Genomic DNA, 19,620 nt, shown 5'->3' on the forward strand with positions numbered 1-19,620 from the left:
ATTGCTTAGGGAGGTATTAGCAACTCTAGATGATTGTGACCCTATAGTGGTCCCAGAGAAATTGTGTAAAATGGATAGATACTTAGAGGTTCCTGTTTACACTGATGTTTTTCCAGTCCCTAAGAGGATTGTGAATATTATTGCTAAGGAGTGGGATAGACCAGGTATTCCGTTCACTGTCCCTCCTGTTTTTAAGAAAATGTTTCCCATATCTGATACCATAAGGGACTCATGGCAGACAGTTCCTAAGGTGGAGGGAGCTATTTCTACTCTGTCTAAGCGTACAACTATACCTATCGAGGACAGTTGTGCTTTCAAAGATCCTATGGATAAAAAATTAGAGGGTCTCCTGAAGAAAATTTTTGTTCATCAAGGTTTTTCTCTCCAACCTATTGCGTGCATTGTTCCTGTAACGACTGCAGCTGCTTTCTGGTTTGAGGCTCTAGAAGAGGCTCTTCAAATGGAGACTCCATTAGAGGAAATTATGGACAGAATTAAGGCACTTAAGTTGGCTAATTCTTTTATTACAGATGCCGCTTTTCAACTGGCTAAATTAACGGCAAAGAATTCAGGTTTTGCCATTTTAGCACGCAGGGCGTTATGACTTAAGTCCTGGTCTGCTGATGTGTCATCTAAATCTAAACTTTTGAACATTCCTTTTAAAGGTAAGACCCTATTCGGGCCTGAACTGAAGTAGATTATTTCAGACATCACTGGAGGGAAAGGTCATGCCCTCCCTCAGGATAGATCAAATAAGATGAGGGACAAACAAAATAATTTTCGTTCCTTTCGGAATTTTAAGAGTGGTCCCGCTTCAGCTTCCTCTGCTACAAAGCAAGAGGGGAATTTTGCCCAATCCAAGTCAGTCTGGAGACCTAACCAGGCATGGAACAAGGGTAAACAGGCCAAGAAGCCTGCAGCTGCCTCTAAGACAGCATGAAGGGGTAGCCCCCGATCCGGGACCGGATCTAGTAGGGGGCAGACTCTCTCTCTTTGCTCAGGCTTGGGCAAGAGATGTTCAGGATCCCTGGGCTTTATAAATTGTGTCCCAGTGATATCTTCTGGAATTCAAGGGCTCCCTTCCAAGGGGGAGATTTCACATTTCTCGATTGTCTGTAAACCAGACAAAGAGAGAGGCGTTCTTACGCTGTGTAGAAGACCTACATACCATGGGGGTGATTCGCCCAGTCCCAAAGGAGGAACAGGGGCTAGGGTTTTATTCAAACCTGTTTGTGATTCCCAAGAAAGAGGGAACTTTCAGACCAATCTTGGATCTCAAAATTCTAAACAAGTTCCGCAAAGGTTCATCAAGATGGAGACTATTCGGACTATGCTACCTCTGATCCAGGAGGGTCAATATATGACTACCGTGGACTTAAAGGATGAGTATCTACACATCCATATTCACAGAGATCATCATCAATTCCTCAGATTCGCCTTTCTAAACAGGCATTACCAGTTTGTGGCCCTTCCCTTCGGGTTGGCCACGGCTCCCAGAATTTTCACAAAAGTGCTAGGGTCCCTTCTGGCGGTTCTACAACCACGGGGCATAGCAGTGGCACCTTATCTAGACGACATCTTAATTCAGGCGTCGACTTTCCAGCTAGCCAAGTCTCACACAGACATCGTGTTGGCTTTTCTGACATCTCACGGATGGAAGGTGAACATAAAAAAGAGTTCTCTCTTCCCTCTTACAAGAGTTTCCTTCCTAGGGACTCTGATAGACTTGGTAGAAATGAAAATATTTCTGACGGAGGTCAGAAAGTTAAAACTCTTATCCACTTGCCGAGCTCTTCATTCCATTCCTCGGCCATCAGTGGCTCAGTGTATGGAGGTAATTGGACTCATGGTAGCGGCAATGGACATAGTTCCTTTTGCCCGTCTACACCTCAGACCACTGCAACTATGCATGCTCAAACAGTGGAATGGGGATTATGCAGATTTATCTCCTCAACTGCATCTGGGCCAGGAGACCAGAGATTCTCTTCTCTGGTGGTTGTCTCAGGACCACCTGTCTCAGGGAATGTGCTTCCACAGGCCAGAATGGCTCATTGTAATGACAGATGCCAGCCTGCTAGGCTGGGGTGCAGTCTGGAATTCCCTGAAAGCACAGGGATTATGGTCTTGGGAGGAAGCTCTCCTCCCAATAAACATTTTAGAACTGAGAGCGATTTTTAATGCACTTCAGGCGTGGCCTCAGCTTGCTGCGGCCAAATTGATCAGGTTTCAGTCTGACAACATCACGACTGTAGCTTATATCAATCATCAGGGAGGAACAAGGAGTTCTCTAGCGATAATGGAGGTAACCAAAATAATCCGGTGGGCAGAGGATCACTCTTGCCATCTCTCAGCAATCCACATCCCAGGAGTAGAGAACTGGGAGGCGGATTTTCTAAGTCATCAGACTCTTCATCCGGGGGAGTGGGAACTCCATCCGGAGGTATTCGCCCAGCTGATTCAGCTATGGGGCACACCAGAATTGGATCTAATGGTGTCTCGTCAGAATGCCAAACTTCCTCGTTACGGGGTCTAGGTCCCGGGAGCCCAAGGCGGTACTGATAGATGCTCTAGCAGTGCCTTGGTCCTTCAATCTGGCCTATGTATTTCCACCGTTTCCTCTCCTCCCACGTCTGGTTGCCAGAATCAAGCAGGAGAGAGTTTCGGTAATTCTGATAGCTCCTGCGTGGCCACGCAGGACTTGGTATGCAGACCTAGTGGACATGTCCTCGGTTCCACCGTGGACTCTGCCAATGAGGCGGGACCTTCTAATCCATGGCCCGTTCACGCATCCAAATCTAATTTCTCTGCATCTGACTGCTTGGAGATTGAATGCATGATTTTATCAAAGCGTGGTTTCTCTGAATCGGTCATTGATACCCTGATTCAGGCTAGAAAGCCTGTCACCAGGAAGATTTATCATAAGATTTGGCGCAAATATCTTTATTGGTGTGAATCCAAAGGTTACTCGTGGAGTAAGATTAGGATTCCTAGAATATTGTCTTTTCTCCAAGAAGGTTTGGAGAAGGGATTATCTGCTAGTTCCCTACAAGGACAAATATCTGCTTTGTCTATTCTACTTCACAAACATCTGGCAGATGTCCCAGACGTTAAAGCATTTAGTCAGGCTTTGGTCAGAATCAAGCCTGTATTTAAACCTGTTGCTCCGCCATGGAGCCTAAACTTAGTTCTTAAAGTTCTTCAAGGGGTTCCATTTGAACCTATGCATTCCATAGATATTAAGCTTCTATCTTGGAAAGTTTTCTTTTTAGTAGCTATCTCTTCGGCTCGAAGAGTTTCTGAGCTATCTGCTTTACAATGTGATTCCCCTTACCTTGTTTTCCATGCAGATAAGGTGGTTTTACGTACCAAACCTGGGTTTCTTCCTAAGGTTGTTTCTAACAAGAATATCACTCAAGAGATTGTGGTTCCTTCTTTGTGTCCTAATCCTTCATCTAAGAAGGAACGTCTGTTACACAATCTTGATGTGGTTCGTGCTTTAAAATTCTACTTACAAGCAACTAAAGATTTCCGTCAAACATCTTCTTTGTTTGTTGTTTATTCTGGTAAAAGGAGAGGTCAAAGGGCTACGGCTACCTCTCTTTCCTTTTGGCTGAAAAGCATCATCCGTTTGGCCTATGAGACTGCTGGCCAGTGGCCAGCAGCCTCCTGAAAGGATTACTGCTCATTCTACTAGAGCTGTGGCTTCCACATGGGCTTTTAAAAATGAGGCTTCTGTTGAACAGATTTGTAAGGTGGCGACTTGGTCTTCGCTTCATACTTTTTCCAAATTTTCCAAATTCGATACTTTTGCTTCTTCGGAGGCTATTTTTGGGAGAAAGGTTCTACAAGCAGTGGTGCCTTCCGTTTAAGGTCCCTGTCTTGTCCCTCCCTTCATCCGTGTCCTAAAGCTTTGGTATTGGTATCCCACAAGTAAGGATGAATCCGTGGACTCGATACATCTTACAAGAGAAAACATAATTTATGCTTACCTGATAAATTTATTTCTCTTGTGATGTATCGAGTCCACGCCCGCCCTGTTTTTTAAGACAGGCATATATATTTTTATTTAAAACTTTCAGTCACCACTGCACCCTATGGTTTCTCCTTTTTCTTCCTAGCCTTCGGTCGAATGACTGGGGATTGGAGCTAAGGGGGGAGCTATATAGGCAGCTCTGCTGTGGGTGCTCTCTTTGCCACTTCCTGTAGGGGAGGAGAATATCCCACAAGTAAGGATGAATCCCTGGACTCGATACATCACAAGAGAAATAAATTTATCAGGTAAGCATAAATTATGTTTTTCTATCACCCCACTACTTGGCTATTCATTAAACTGAATTGTGGGTGTGGTGAGGCATTTTGAGGTTTGGGAAACTTTGCCCCTCCTGGTAGGATTGTATATCCCATACGTCACTAGCTCATGGACTCTTGCCAATATGAAATAAATTAATTTATCAGATAAGTTCTTACATAAATTATGTTATATGTTGATTTGACTTTATAAAATTGCCACTGCATATTTTTGGCATATTATCTGCCCAAAAAACTGTGGGTGAAAAAAAAGTCAGTAGCAGCTGAAGTTATGGGATCTAATAATGTTTAGCTGGTGTCAAATCAATCACAAAGCTGAATGAGCTAGTTGGTGATAGACAAACTGTTATTTCATGTTTTAGTTCCAGAACATTACGTAATACAGTGATGGGTGCCATAGGAAAGTGTTTGTGGCAGAAAGAAGATTAAGTAGATAGGAGATGTAGTGGGAATGCAGGTTTTATCAGTAATGTGGAATATATATTCATTAAAGGGGAGGAAACTGGACATTCTTTTTTATACTAGATAAAAGGGACAGTCAACTCCAAAATTGTTATTGTTTAAAAAGATAGATAATCCCTTTATTACCCATTCCCCAGTTTTGCATAACCAACACTGTTATATTTATCTATTGACTTGGCATTTTAGCCAATTAGTTCAGTGTATGCACAACTCCATGGGAGAGAGCACAATGTTATTTATATGGCTCACATGAACTAGCAGTCTCCTGTTGTGAAAAGTTAATAAAAAAAGCATGTGATAAGAAGCTGTCTGAAGTGGCTTAGAAACAGGCAGAAATGTATAGGTTTAAATGTTATAAACTTCTGTTTGTCGCCAAGCGCTAGAAACTTCTGTTTGTAGTCAGGCGCTAGAAGCTTCTGTTTGTCACCAAGCGCTGGAAACTTCTGTTTGTAGTCAGGTGCTAGAAGCTTCTGTTTGTCACCAAGCGCTAGAAACTTCTGTTTGCAGCCAGGCGCTAGAAGCTTCTGTTTGTCGCCAGGCGCTAGAAGCTTCTGTTTGTCATCAGGCGCTAGAAGCTTCTGTTTGTAGTCAGGCGCTAGAAGCTTCTGTTTGTAGTCAGGCGCTAGAAGCTTCTGTTTGTCTCCAGGCGCTAGAAGCTTCTGTTTGTAGTCAGGTGCTAGAAGCTTCTGTTTGTCTCCAGGCGCTAGAAGCTTCTGTTTGTCGCCAGGCGCTAGAAGCTTCTGTTTGTCTCCAGGCGCTAGAAGCTTCTGTTTGTAGTCAGGCGCTAGAAGCTTCTGTTTGTCACCAGGCGCTAGAAGCTTCTGTTTGTAGTCAGGCGCTAGAAGCTTCTGTTTGTCTCCAGGCGCTAGAAGCTTCTGTTTGTAGTCAGGCGCTAGAAGCTTCTGTTTGTCACCAGGCGCTAGAAGCTTCTGTTTGTTGCCAGGTGCTAGAAGCTTCTGTTTGTTGCCCGGCTCTAGAAGCTTCTGTTTGTTGCCCGGCGCTAGAAGCTTCTGTTTGTTGCCCGGCGCTAGAAGCTTCTGTTTGTTGCCCGGCTCTAGAAGCTTCTGTTTGTTGCCCGGCGCTAGAAGCTTCTGTATGTCGCCAGGCGCTAGAAGCTTCTGTATGTCGCCAGGCGCTAGAAGCTTCTGTTTGTTGCCCGGCGCTAGAAGCTTCTGTATGTCGCTAGGCGCTAGAAGCTTCTGTATGTCGCCAGGCGCTAGAAGCTTCTGTTTGTCTCCAGGCGCTAGAAGCTTCTGTTTGTTGCCCGGCGCTAGAAGCTTCTGTATGTCGCCAGGCGCTAGAAGCTTCTGTTTGTCTCCAGGCGCTAGAAGCTTCTGTTTTTAGTCAGACGCTAGAAGCTTCTGTTTGTGGTCAGGCGCTAGAAGCTTCTGTTTGTCGCCAGGCGCTAGAAGCTTCTGTTTGTCTCCAGGCGCTAGAAGCTTCTGTTTGTCGCAAGGCGCTAGAAGCTTCTGTTTGTTGCCCCGCGCTAGAAGCTTCTGTTTGTTGCCCGGCGCTAGAAGCTTCTGTATGTCTCCAGGCGCTAGAAGCTTCTGTTTGTAGTCAGGCGCTAGAAGCTTCTGTTTGTCTCCAGGCGCTAGAAGCTTCTGTTTGTAGTCAGGCGCTAGAAGCTTCTGTTTGTCTCCAGGCGCTAGAAGCTTCTGTTTGTAGTCAGGTGCTAGAAACTTCTGTTTGTCTCCAGGCGCTAGAAGCTTCTGTTTGTAGTCAGGCGCTAGAAGCTTCTGTTTGTCTCCAGGCGCTAGAAGCTTCTGTTTGTAGTCAGGCCCTAGAAGCTTCTGTTTGTAGTCAGGTGCTAGAAGCTTCTGTTTGTCTCCAGGCGCTAGAAGCTTCTGTTTGTAGTCAGGTGCTAGAAGCTTCTGTTTGTCTCCAGGCGCTAGAAGCTTCTGTTTGTAGTCAGGTGCTAGAAGCTTCTGTTTGTCTCCAGGCGCTAGAAGTTTCTGTTTGTAGTCAGGCGCTAGAAGTTTCTGTTTGTAGTCAGGCGCTAGAAGCTTCTGTTTGTCGCCCGGTGCTAGAAGCTTCTGTTTGTTGCCTGGCGCTAGAAGCTTCTGTTTGTTGCCCGGCGCTAGAAGCTTCTGTATGTTTCCAGGCGCTAGAAGCTTCTGTTTGTTGCCCGGCGCTAGAAGCTTCTGTATGTCGCCAGGCGCTAGAAGCTTCTGTTTGTAGTCAGGCGCTAGAAGCTTCTGTTTGTCGCCAGGCGCTAGAAGCTTCTGTTTGTTGCCAGGCGTTAGAAGCTTCTGTTTCTTGCCCGGCGCTAGAAGCTTCTGTATGTTTCCAGGCGCTAGATGCTTCTGTTTGTTGCCCAGCGCTAGAAGCTTCTGTATGTCGCCAGGCGCTAGAAGCTTCTGTATGTCGCTAGGCGCTAGAAGCTTCTGTTTGTCTCCAGGCGCTAGAAGCTTCTGTTTGTCTCCAGGCGCTAGAAGCTTCTGTATGTTGCCCGGTGCTAGAAGCTTCTGTATGTCGCCAGGCACTAGAAGCTTCTGTTTGTAGTCAGGCGCTAGAAGCTTCTGTTTGTAGTCAGGCGCTAGAAGCTTCTGTTTGTCGCCAGGCACTAGAAGCTTCTTTTTGTCGCCAGGCGCTAGAAGCTTCTGTTTGTAGTCAGGCGCTAGAAGCTACTGTTTGTAGTCAGGCGCTAGAAGCTTCTGTTTGTAGTCAGGCGCTAGAAGCTTCTGTTTGTCGCCAGGCGCTAGAAGCTTCTGTTTGTAGTCAGGCGCAAGAAGCTTCTGTTTGTCGCCAGGCGCTAGAAGTTTCTCTTTGTTGCCAGGCGCTAGAAACTTCTGTTTGTCACCAGGCGCTAGAATCTTCTGTTTGTCGCCAGGCGCTAGAAGTTTCTGTTTGTCGCCAGGTGCTAGAAGCTTCTATTTGTCGCCAGGCGCTAGAAGTTTCTGTTTGTCGCCAGACGCTAGAAGCTTCTGTTTGTCGCCAGTCGCTAGAAGTTTCTGTTTGTCACCAGGCGCTAGAAGCTTCTGTTTGTCGCCACTGGCGCTAGAAGCTTCTGTTTGTCGCCACTGTTGCTAGAAGCTTCTGTTTGTAGTCAGGCGCAAGAAGCATCTATTTGTCGCCAGGCACTAAAAGCTTCTGTTTGTAGTCGGGCGCAAGAAGCTTCTGTTTGTCGCCAGGCGCTAAAAGCTTCTGTTTGTAGACAGGCCCTAGAAGCTTCTGTTTGTAGTCAGGCCCTAGAAGCTTCTGTTTGTAGTCAGGCCCTAGAAGCTTCTGTTTGTCATCAGGCGCTAGAAGCTTCTGTTTGTCGCCACTGGCGCTAGAAGCTTCTGTTATGTCCATAGCACAAAACTATGGCCTAGATTTGGAGTTCGGCGGTAAAAGGGCTGTTAACGCTCCGCGGGTTTTTTTCTGGCCGCACCATAAATTTAACTCTGGTATCGAGATTTCAAACAAATGCTGCGTTAGGCTCCAAAAAAGGAGCGTAGAGCATATTTACCGCAAATGCAACTCTCGATACCAGAGTTGCTTACGGACGCGGCCGGCATCAAAAACGTGCTCGTGCACGATTCTCCCATAGGAAACAATGGGGCAGTTTGAGCTGAAAAAAAACCTAACACCTGCAAAAAAGCAGCGTTCAGCTCTTAACGCAGCCCCATTGTTTCCTATGGGGAAACACTTCCTACGTCTGCACCTAACACTCTAACATGTACCCCGAGTCTAAACACCCCTAACCTTACACTTATTAACCCCTAATCTGCCGCCCCCGCTATCGCTGACCCCTGCATTACACTTTTAACCCCTAATCTGCCGCTCCGTAAACCGCCGCCACCTACGTTATCCCTATGTACCCCTAATCTGCTGCCCTAACATCGCCGACCCCTATGTTATATTTATTAACCCCTAATCTGCCCCCCACAACGTCGCCGACACCTGCCTACACTTATTAACCCCTAATCTGCCGAGCGGACCTGAGCGCTACTATAATAAAGTTATTAACCCCTAATCCGCCTCACTAACCCTATCATAAATAGTATTAACCCCTAATCTGCCCTCCCTAACATCGCCGACACCTACCTTCAATTATTAACCCCTAATCTGCCGACCGGAGCTCACCGCTATTCTAATAAATGTATTAACCCCTAAAGCTAAGTCTAACCCTAACACTAACACCCCCCTAAGTTAAATATAATTTTTATCTAACGAAATAAATTAACTCTTATTAAATAAATGATTCCTATTTAAAGCTAAATACTTACCTGTAAAATAAATCCTAATATAGCTACAATATAAATTATAATTATATTATAGCTATTTTAGGATTAATATTTATTTTACAGGCAACTTTGTAATTATTTTAACCAGGTACAATAGCTATTAAATAGTTAAGAACTATTTAATAGTTACCTAGTTAAAATAATAACAAATTTACCTGTAAAATAAATCCTAACCTAAGATATAATTAAACCTAACACTACCCTATCAATAAAATAATTAAATAAACTACCTACAATTACCTACAATTAACCTAACACTACACTATCAATAAATTAATTAAACACAATTGCTACAAATAAATACAATTAAATAAACTATCTAAAGTACAAAAAATAAAAAAGAACTAAGTTACAGAAAATAATAAAATATTTACAAACATAAGAAAAATATTACAACAATTTTAAACTAATTACACCTACTCTAAGCCCCCTAATAAAATAACAAAGCCCCCCAAAATAAAAAATTCCCTACCCTATTCTAAAATACAAATATTACAAGCTCTTTTACCTTACCAGCCCTGAACAGGGCCCTTTGCGGGGCATGCCCCAAGAATTTCAGCTCTTTTGCCTGTAAAAAAAAACATACAATACCCCCCCCCCAACATTACAACCCACCACCCACATACCCCTAATCTAACCCAAACCCCCCTTAAATAAACCTAACACTACCCCCCTGATGATCTTCCTACCTTGTCTTCACCATGCCAGGTTCACCGATCCGTCCTGGCTCCAAGATCTTCATCCAACCCAAGCGGGGGCTAGACATCCACTGAAGAAGTCCAGAAGAGGGTCCAAAGTCTTCCTCCTATCCGGCAAGAAGAGGACATCCGGACCGGCAAACATCTTCTCCAAGCGGCATCTTCTATCTTCTTCCATCCGATGACGACCGGCTCCATCTTGAAGACCTCCAGCGCGGATCCATCCTCTTCTTCCGACGACTAGACGACGAATGACGGTTCCTTTAAGGGACGTCATCCAAGATGGCGTCCCTCGAATTCCGATTGGCTGATAGGATTCTATCAGCCAATCGGAATTAAGGTAGGAATTTTCTGATTGGCTGATGGAATCAGCCAATCAGAATATAGTTCAATCCGATTGGCTGATCCAATCAGCCAATCAGATTGAGCTCGCATTCTATTGGCTGTTCCGATCAGCCAATAGAATGCGAGCTCAATCTGATTGGCTGATTGGATCAGCCAATCGGATTGAACTATATTCTGATTGGCTGATTCCATCAGCCAATCAGAAAATTCCTACCTTAATTCCGATTGGCTGATAGAATCCTATCAGCCAATCGGAATTCGAGGGACGCCATCTTGGATGACGTCCCTTAAAGGAACCGTCATTCGTCGTCTAGTCGTCGGAAGAAGAGGATGGATCCGCGCTGGAGGTCTTCAAGATGGAGCCGGTCGTCATCGGATGGAAGAAGATAGAAGATGCCGCTTGGAGAAGATGTTTGCCGGTCCGGATGTCCTCTTCTTGCCGGATAGGAGGAAGACTTTGGACCCTCTTCTGGACTTCTTCAGTGGATGTCTAGCCCCCGCTTGGGTTGGATGAAGATCTTGGAGCCAGGACGGATCGGTGAACCTGGCATGGTGAAGACAAGGTAGGAAGATCATCAGGGGGGTAGTGTTAGGTTTATTTAAGGGGGGTTTGGGTTAGATTAGGGGTATGTGGGTGGTGGGTTGTAATGTTGGGGGGGGGTATTGTATGTTTTTTTTTACAGGCAAAAGAGCTGAAATTCTTGGGGCATGCCCCGCAAAGGGCCCTGTTCAGGGCTGGTAAGGTAAAAGAGCTTGTAATATTTGTATTTTAGAATAGGGTAGGGAATTTTTTATTTTGGGGGGCTTTGTTATTTTATTAGGGGGCTTAGAGTAGGTGTAATTAGTTTAAAATTGTTGTAATATTTTTCTTATGTTTGTAAATATTTTATTATTTTCTGTAACTTAGTTCTTTTTTATTTTTTGTACTTTAGATAGTTTATTTAATTGTATTTATTTGTAGCAATTGTGTTTAATTAATTTATTGATAGTGTAGTGTTAGGTTAATTGTAGGTAATTGTAGGTAGTTTATTTAATTATTTTATTGATAGGGTAGTGTTAGGTTTAATTATATCTTAGGTTAGGATTTATTTTACAGGTAAATTTGTTATTATTTTAACTAGGTAACTATTAAATAGTTCTTAACTATTTAATAGCTATTGTACCTGGTTAAAATAATTACAAAGTTGCCTGTAAAATAAATATTAATCCTAAAATAGCTATAATATAATTATAATTTATATTGTAGCTATATTAGGATGTATTTTACAGGTAAGTATTTAGCTTTAAATAGGAATTATTTATTTAATAAGAGTTAATTTATTTCGTTAGATAAAAATTATATTTAACTTAGGGGGGTGTTAGTGTTAGGGTTAGACTTAGCTTTAGGGGTTAATACATTTATTAGAATAGCGGTGAGCTCCGATCGGAAGATTAGGGGTTAATAATTGAAGGTAGGTGTCGGCGATGTTAGGGAGGGCAGATTAGGGGTTAATACTATTTATGATAGGGTTAGTGAGGCGGATTAGGGGTTAATAACTTTATTATAGTAGCGCTCAGGTCCGCTCGGCAGATTAGGGGTTAATAAGTGTAGGTAGGTGTCGGCGACGTTGAGGGGGGCAGATTAGGGGTTAATAAATATAACATAGGGGTCGGCGATGTTAGGGGTAGCAGATTAGGGGTACATAGGGATAACGTAGGTGGCGGCGATTTGCGGTCGGAAGATTAGGGGTTAATTATTTTAAGTAGCTTGCGGCGACGTTGTGGGGGGCAAGTTAGGGGTTAATAGATATAATACAGGGGTCGGCGGTGTTAGGGGCAGCAGATTAGGGGTACATAAGTATAACGTAGGTGGCGGTCGGCAGATTAGGGGTTAAAAATTTTAATCGAGTGGCGGCGATGTGGGGGGACCTCGGTTTAGGGGTACATAGGTAGTTTATGGGTGTTAGTGTACTTTAGGGTACAGTAGTTAAGAGCTTTATAAACCGGCGTTAGCCAGAAAGCTCTTAACTCCTGCTATTTTCAGGCGGCTGGAATCTTGTCGTTAGAGCTCTAACGCTCACTGCAGAAACGACTCTAAATACCGGCGTTAGGAAGATCCCATTGAAAAGATAGGCTACGCAAATGGCGTAGGGGGATCTGCGGTATGGAAAAGTCGCGGCTGAAAAGTGAGCGTTAGACCCTTTAATCACTGACTCCAAATACCAGCGGGCGGCCAAAACCAGCGTTAGGAGCCTCTAACGCTGGTTTTGACGGCTACCGCCGAACTCTAAATCTAGGCCTTAGTGATCAAAATTAAATTACAGTTGTGTTTATGGGATATATTGTCTGGCAAATGCATTTACATCACATTTATTTCATAATTTTCCTTTCCTCAGAACATTGGGAAGAGAATGTCCTGCTCAGAATTCATTGGCAACTTGGAAGGGTTAAATGGAGGGAAGGATTTCCCAAGAGAACTTCTCAAGGTAAATGTAGATTTGTGTTTTTTTAACATGTGACTGGATTCAGTAAAGATGGAAAAGATACATGTGCTCTATCCATAAAGGCCAGATGTTAAACCAACATTTATATTTCAGCTTCTTAAATACCAGTAGTGAGGGGTGGAGTTTTTGTAATATGTTCAGTGATATAAATTGTAATTCTAACATTCTAATGAAAAAATAAAATACTGTTATATATTGGTGTCCTTTGGAAATGATGTGTTTAACTGCAACTTATTGTAGACCATTAACATGATACAGCTGGTCAGCCAATCAGGAATGGCATATCCATGTAGCTGCCAATAGTCATGGGTAAAAATGTGCACTTACTTATTCATATGATAAAATAAATAACAAAGCTGGAATATCTTGCCTTCATTAGTTTATTAGCTCAATTAGCCATAATAATGAATACAACATCAGTTAATTTGATCATTCATTAATTATTTTCTCTATATAAATTAATGATTGAATTGAGTGAATCAGTTATATTTGTGTATTTGTTTGTGCTGTCAAACAAACAACGAATTACGAGTTTGTGCTCGTGTCTAGCTGCTGGTCACCTGGCGTGTTCTGCTGAGGAGCTGCGATACTTGTAGCACACGAGTAATACTTTGTTTAACCCCTATGCGTGGGATTAAACTGATAGGGGTTGATTTCAATATTTCTAATCCTTTTTATGTGTTATAGCAGGGGCTACAGTGATCACAAACCTCCGGGGTTTGCACTCTATTTTGTAGGCAAAATTGACGCATTAAAAACAACAAACAAAAGGTGCTGGTCAAATGCGAACCTGACCTTTTTTTATACATGTTTGCTAGCGTTCCAAGACAATTGGGAATAATTCTATTATCTTGCGCATGTGCAATACACTCTGAAATAGTCACAGCGCCATATTGGATGTACGTATCTGAATATATGGGAGACAATTTATCAAGCTCCGTATGGAGCTTGATGCCCCTGTTTCCGCGTGAGCCTTCAGGCTTGCCGGAAACAGCACTTATGAAGCAGCGTACAAGCAGTTATGAAGCAGCGTTCTAAAGACCGCTGCTCCTTAACGTATCCGCCTGCTCTGAGGCCTAGAACAGAAATCAACATGATCGAATACGATCAGGTTGATTGATACCCCCTGCTAGCGGCCAATTGGCCGCGAATCTGCAGAGGACAGCATTGCACCAGAACTGCTGGTGCAATGATAAATGCCGACAGCAGATGCTGTTGGCATTTATTGATGTGCAGCGGACATGATACGATACATTGTATCATGTCCGCTCGCACTATGATAAATCTACCGCATGGCCTAGATTCCTTAAACCTATATTCAGCATGTATATATATATATATATATATATATATATATATAAAACATATAAGTGATATCCTGTACAGCTTAGCGTTTAGCTGCTTTTAGCCTTCGCACTCTTAAAATGTTTGTTTTCCTTTGATGTTCACATTTTGGTCATTATAAGTTACAGTAATTTCGGCTTCCTACGTGGATTTCTCTCAGCAATCTCATATCTGCAATCAGGATTTAACTGTTTGCCATTTGTTTTGTTTATTGGCAACTATGATCTTTTGCACAGGTTTCTACAGTTAATAGAAGTCTCAAATATTGTGTTTTTGAAAAACCACGATTTACATTATCTAGAAACTCACATGGCCATATTCTACAGTATTAGAAAATCATCAGAGGCAAACTTCATTATGTACAGTCAGGTGCGGAACTTTTTGCCAATATTTTCAAACTCTTTACTTAACGGTTTTAGAAGATGAAATAGGTTGGTCCCTCTTTTTTTATTTTTTATATGTTTATTTTTATTGGCAATCATTACAATATTGATATCAATTGTACAGATGTTTCCAAATAAATTACATCATATAAAACATCCTATTGAGATATTGGGGCCTATCTATCAAGCTGTCAACTGCAAATAAGCCGGAATTTCGCATCATAATTGTTGCGAGATTGATCCGACCTAGTTATCAAAGCCTACAGACCGACAAATGTTGAAAATCGTGACGTAACATACGAACCGGCGATCTTAATCCTACGCAGATCGATGCTTACTTCATTACATTCGGCTCTATTTGACATTTTTTCCCATTTATCAAATAGTTAACAGGTACGCTCTCGCGTCTTTTCCGACCCAGCGTACCTGGTTTTCAATCCGCCACCCTGGAGGCTGCGGATGCCATAGAAATCAATGGGAGTCTGAAGCAGTGAAAGCTTATGTTCGATGCTGCAAGACAAAGAAATATAACCCATTGATTTCTATGATGGAAACAAGTAATGTTTACACCTAACACCCTAACATAAACCCCAAGTCTAAACACCCCTATTCCGCCGCTCCTCAACACCGCTGCCACAAAATAAACTTATTAACCCCTAAACATCTGGCCTCCCACATCACCACCACTAACTAAACCTATTAACCCCTAAACCGTCAGCCCCCCACATCGGCAAAAACTAAATTAAGCTATTAACCCCTAAACCTAACAACCCCCTAACTTTAAATTAAAATTACAACATCCCTATCTTAATATAAATTAAAATTTACCTGTTGAATTAAAATAAACTATTTTAAACTATTAATTAACCTACCGTAACTATTATACTACAATTAAATTAAAATACCAATTAAATAAACTAAATTACATATTAAAGAAACCTAACCCTACTCAAATTATTTAAATATACTCTTAAACATTATTAAGAGTACTAAATTACAAAAAAACAAACACTAAATTTACGAAAAATATAAAACCAAATTATAAAAAATAAAAAAGAATAACACCTAAGCTAATAGCCCTATCAAAATAAAAAAGCGCCCCAAAAATAAAAAAACCCTAGCTTACAATAAACTACCAAAGGGCCTTTTGTGGGGCATTGCCCCAAAGATATCAGCTCTTTTACATTGCAAAATAATACAAACACCCTCCCAAAAGTTAAACCCACCACCCAACCAACCCATCCCCCCAAATAAAAAATCTAAAATAACCTAAGCTCCCTATTACCCTAAAAAGGGCATTTGTATGGGCATTGCCCTTAAAAGGGCATTTAGCTCTTTTACATGCCCAGACCCTAATCTAAAAATAAAACCCACCCAAAAAACCCTTAAAAAACCTAACACTAACCCCGACGATCCACTTACAGTTCTTGAAGTCCCGCTTGAAGGATCCGTCCAGCCGGAGAAGTCATCATCCAGGCGGCAAGAAGTCTTCATCCAGACGGCCTCTTCCATCTTTATCCAGCTGGAGAAGTCCTCATTCAGGCAGCAAGAAGTCTTCATCCAGATGGAATCTTCTATCTTCATCCATCCGGAGCGGACCGGGTCCATCCTGAAGACATCCGGCGTGGAGCATGCAAGTGAAGCCATCCAAGATGGCGTCCCTTGCATTCCTATTGGCTGAAAGATTTCAATCAGCCAAAAGGATTAGAGCTGCTAAAATCCTATTGGCTATTCCAATCAGCCAATAGGATTGAACTCTAATCCTTTTGGCTGATTGGAACACTTTCCCACCCTGGTGCTAAGCTGATTTGAGGGTTTTTTAATTTTTAATTTTTTTAAATATTTTTTTTTAAACTTTTATTTTCTTCTTTCAGATCCCCAAGACTTATACCATTGAAAACGTTAGGCGATTACCTTTTGCAAAGGTAGGTCTTGGGGGTCTGTAGCTGCTTAGATGCCTGAGATACAGGCTTCTAAGCAGCATGCCCCCTTTCCCTATACTTGTCGTATTTTTTAATAAAGTTACGTGATGATGTCATCACGTCATTGCACATGAGGTCACCACGCCAAACGTGAAGCCCTGGCGATGCCTGTCACTATACAGGCCCGATCGCCGGGGTAGGAGCGGGTGGAAGCCCCCAGATCTCCCTCAAGATTGGAGAGTGCTAGCGACGGCTCTGAGCCCGTCGTTAGCACCAGAGTGGGAAACTCTGCAACGGCTCAGAGCCATCGCTGACATTCAAGGGGGTTAAGTAATGTTAAGTTTTTTATTTTAATTGTAACTTAGTATTTTTTTATTTAATGTAATTGGGGTTAATTTAGGGGGTGTTAGGTTAGGGGGCTTAGTAATTAAATTCGTTTTTTTGCGTTGTGGGGGAGTTGGCGGTTTAGGGGTTAATAGCTTAATTAGGTTTATTGCGATGTGGGGGAATGGCGGTTTATGGGGTTAATAGGTTAATTAGGTAGATTGCGATGTGGGTGAATGGCGGATTAGGGACTAATACATTTATTAGGTAGATTGCGATGTGGGTGAATGGCGGATTAGGGGTTAATATGTTAATTAGGTAGATTGTGATGTGGGGGAATGGTGGATTAGGGGTTAATACATGTATTAGGTAGATTGCGATGTGGGTGAATGGCGGATTAGGGACTAATACATGTATTAGGTATATTGCGTTGTGGGTGGTTGGCGGTTCAGGGGTTAATATGTTAATTAGGTAGATTGTGATGTGGGTGAATGGCGGATTAGGGGTTAATACATGTATTAGGTAGATTGCGATGTGGGTGAATGGCGGATTAGGGGTTAATAGTTTAATTAGGTATATTGCTTTGTGGGTGGTTGGCGGTTTAGGGGTTAATATTTTTATTATTAGTTGCGATGTGGGGTGATGGCGGATATAGGGGTTTTGACGTGTCAGGTTTATTTTTAGGCGGCGGGTTAGACTTTTACGGGAGATTTAATTTTTTCCTTTTTTTTTCTTATGCGCCGGCAGTTTCGAAACTAGACATCTAGACATCGCTAGGTTGTCCGACTTGATGGCAGTTTATGAACTGCCGGCGGGGTTTATGTGATTCCCCGATGTGCAATGGCAAATTATGGGCAACGCGGGTTTCAGCAGTTACGCTGAAGCTTGCGCCGCATATGTAATTTTGCCCGAGGTTTTCATAATGATTAAAAAATACTGAAAGTTAAATAAAAACTCATTGTGAAACTTGCCAGTATACTCATCATGCTCATGCACAAATCTTTTAATATTGTTTATCACTTATCAGAAACACAAATTCTATTAACTCAATTAAATGCATTAATCTGTTTTGTATTTTAGCGACTGGCATCCATTATCGGTACCTCAGGGTGCCATTGTGAAATTGAATTTAATTTGTGTTAAAATCCCTTCTGTGTTGAATTCAGAAGAATTGTAATTTCTTTGTTAAGGGGAAAAAAGCCTGCTGTTCTTGTCTTTCTAATATTAAAAATAAATAAATTGGAAAGTTGTGAATCAACCCCAAGTTAATAAGAGACAGTTGGATAGAAATAACATACTCCAATAAATGAGGCTATTTTTCTTTTTCATTTAGAATATCCCTTTTAATGTCATGTGGGGCAACGTAGCAGAGAATCTGCAGAATTTCCTAGTTAGAACATTTACAAATAAGATGATCACAAACTCAGAATGATGCTGTCATGAGCAGCAGAAAGCAATACAGTATATATTTTCTTTGGGAAGATGGGGTGGAGGATTAATTACATGTCGCTGATTAAAAGATGAATGGTGCACAGATGCTCTGACACAAAATGTTGTGTTTTGCATTTAAAAAGCTATAAAATCATTTGGAGAGTGAAACGCTGCTTGGGTTTTTGCGTTGGAGTTCCCAGCTGCCGGCGCTCTGACTCAATGCTCTCAGCTCTCACCAGATTCTCATTGTGTTTGCTGTGTAGCTGGAAGTTTTTATAGACATAGAACTCTATAATCAGCATTACTGACCCCTTCTGCCTTATAATGTGACATCCCCTGAGATTCTGTCTGTTGTAGACAAGTTTATTCCCTTTATCACAATATGCTTTATCATTTGTTACGTTTGACCTGAGTGTGACAGTTCTCAACCCTGGCAATGACCTTTGTTTTACAGAAAAAGTTGTGTTGAATGTTATTGCTCACCTTGGGGCATATTTATCAAGATCCGATTGGAGCTTGATGCCCCGTGTTTCACAAAGACCGCTGCTCCATAACCTGTCCGCCTGCTCTGAGCAGGCGAACAGACATTGCCGGAAATCAACCCGATCGAGTACGATCGGGTTGATTGACACCCCTGTAGGGGGCGGCAATGCACCAGCAGCTCTTGTGAGGTCTGTCGGACCTGATCCGCATTGTCGGATCAGGTCCGACAGACCTTGATAACTATGGGCCCTTATCTGCAAGCAAATCAAGGGCTTTATAGAGCCTGATAAAGGGAATTACACAGACATCAAATATTTTTAGTGACAGACATAAGATTGTTTTATTGCACACTTAAATGATTATATGAAAAAAAGATGCCGTGTGTGTGCTTGTAGTGTGTATGTGCATTTGTGCGCCTGTGTAGTGTTTGCACGTGCAAATGTAGAGTGTGTGTGTGTATACATGTAGTATATGTTTGTGTATTTCTGTTCATGTAGTGTGTATATGCATGTTTGTAGTGTGTGTGTGTGCATGTAGTTTTCCAAACCTCACTCTCACTGTAAAAACCTCAATTTCCAAACCTCACTCTCACTATAATTTACTATAAAAAATGGAAAATCCAAACCTCACTCTCACTGTACAGACTATGATTTACAAACCTCACTCTCACTGTACAAACCGTGATTTACAAACCTCACTCTCACTGTACAAACCGTGATTTACAAACCTCACTCTCACTGTACAGACTGTGATTTACAGACCTTACTCTCACTGTACAAACCGTGATTTACAAACCTCACTCTCACTGTACAAACTGTGATTTACAAACCTCACTCTCACTGTACAGACTTTGATTTACAAACCTCACTCTCACTGTACAGACTATGATTTACAAACCTCACTCTCACTGTACAGACTTTGATTTACAAACCTCACTCTCATTGTACAGACCCTGATTTCCAAACCTCACTCTCACTGTACAGACTGTGATTTACAAACCTCCCTCTCACTGTACAGACTGTGATTTACAAACCTCACTCTCACTGTACAGACTGTGATTTACAAACCTCACTCTCACTGTACAGACTTTGATTTACAAACCTCACTCTCACTGTACAGACTATGATTTACAAACCTCACTCTCACTGTACAGACTTTGATTTACAAACCTCACTCTCACTGTACAGACTGTGATTTACAAACCT

The 19,620-nt window shown here is 42.2% G+C and overlaps 1 protein-coding gene across 1 annotated transcript in view; it reads left to right on the plus strand.

Moving 5' to 3' along the window:
• Positions 1–19,620, plus strand: part of PSD (pleckstrin and Sec7 domain containing) — a 325,502-nt gene that overhangs the window by 112,887 nt on the left and 192,995 nt on the right. Inside the window, 1 exon segment of the mRNA XM_053692857.1 lies at positions 12,421–12,510. Coding sequence (XP_053548832.1) covers positions 12,421–12,510 — 90 coding nt within the window.

The sequence above is a fragment of the Bombina bombina genome, chromosome 9 (genome assembly GCF_027579735.1).
Source record: "Bombina bombina isolate aBomBom1 chromosome 9, aBomBom1.pri, whole genome shotgun sequence".
In the NCBI taxonomy this organism is placed as follows: domain Eukaryota; kingdom Metazoa; phylum Chordata; class Amphibia; order Anura; family Bombinatoridae; genus Bombina; species Bombina bombina.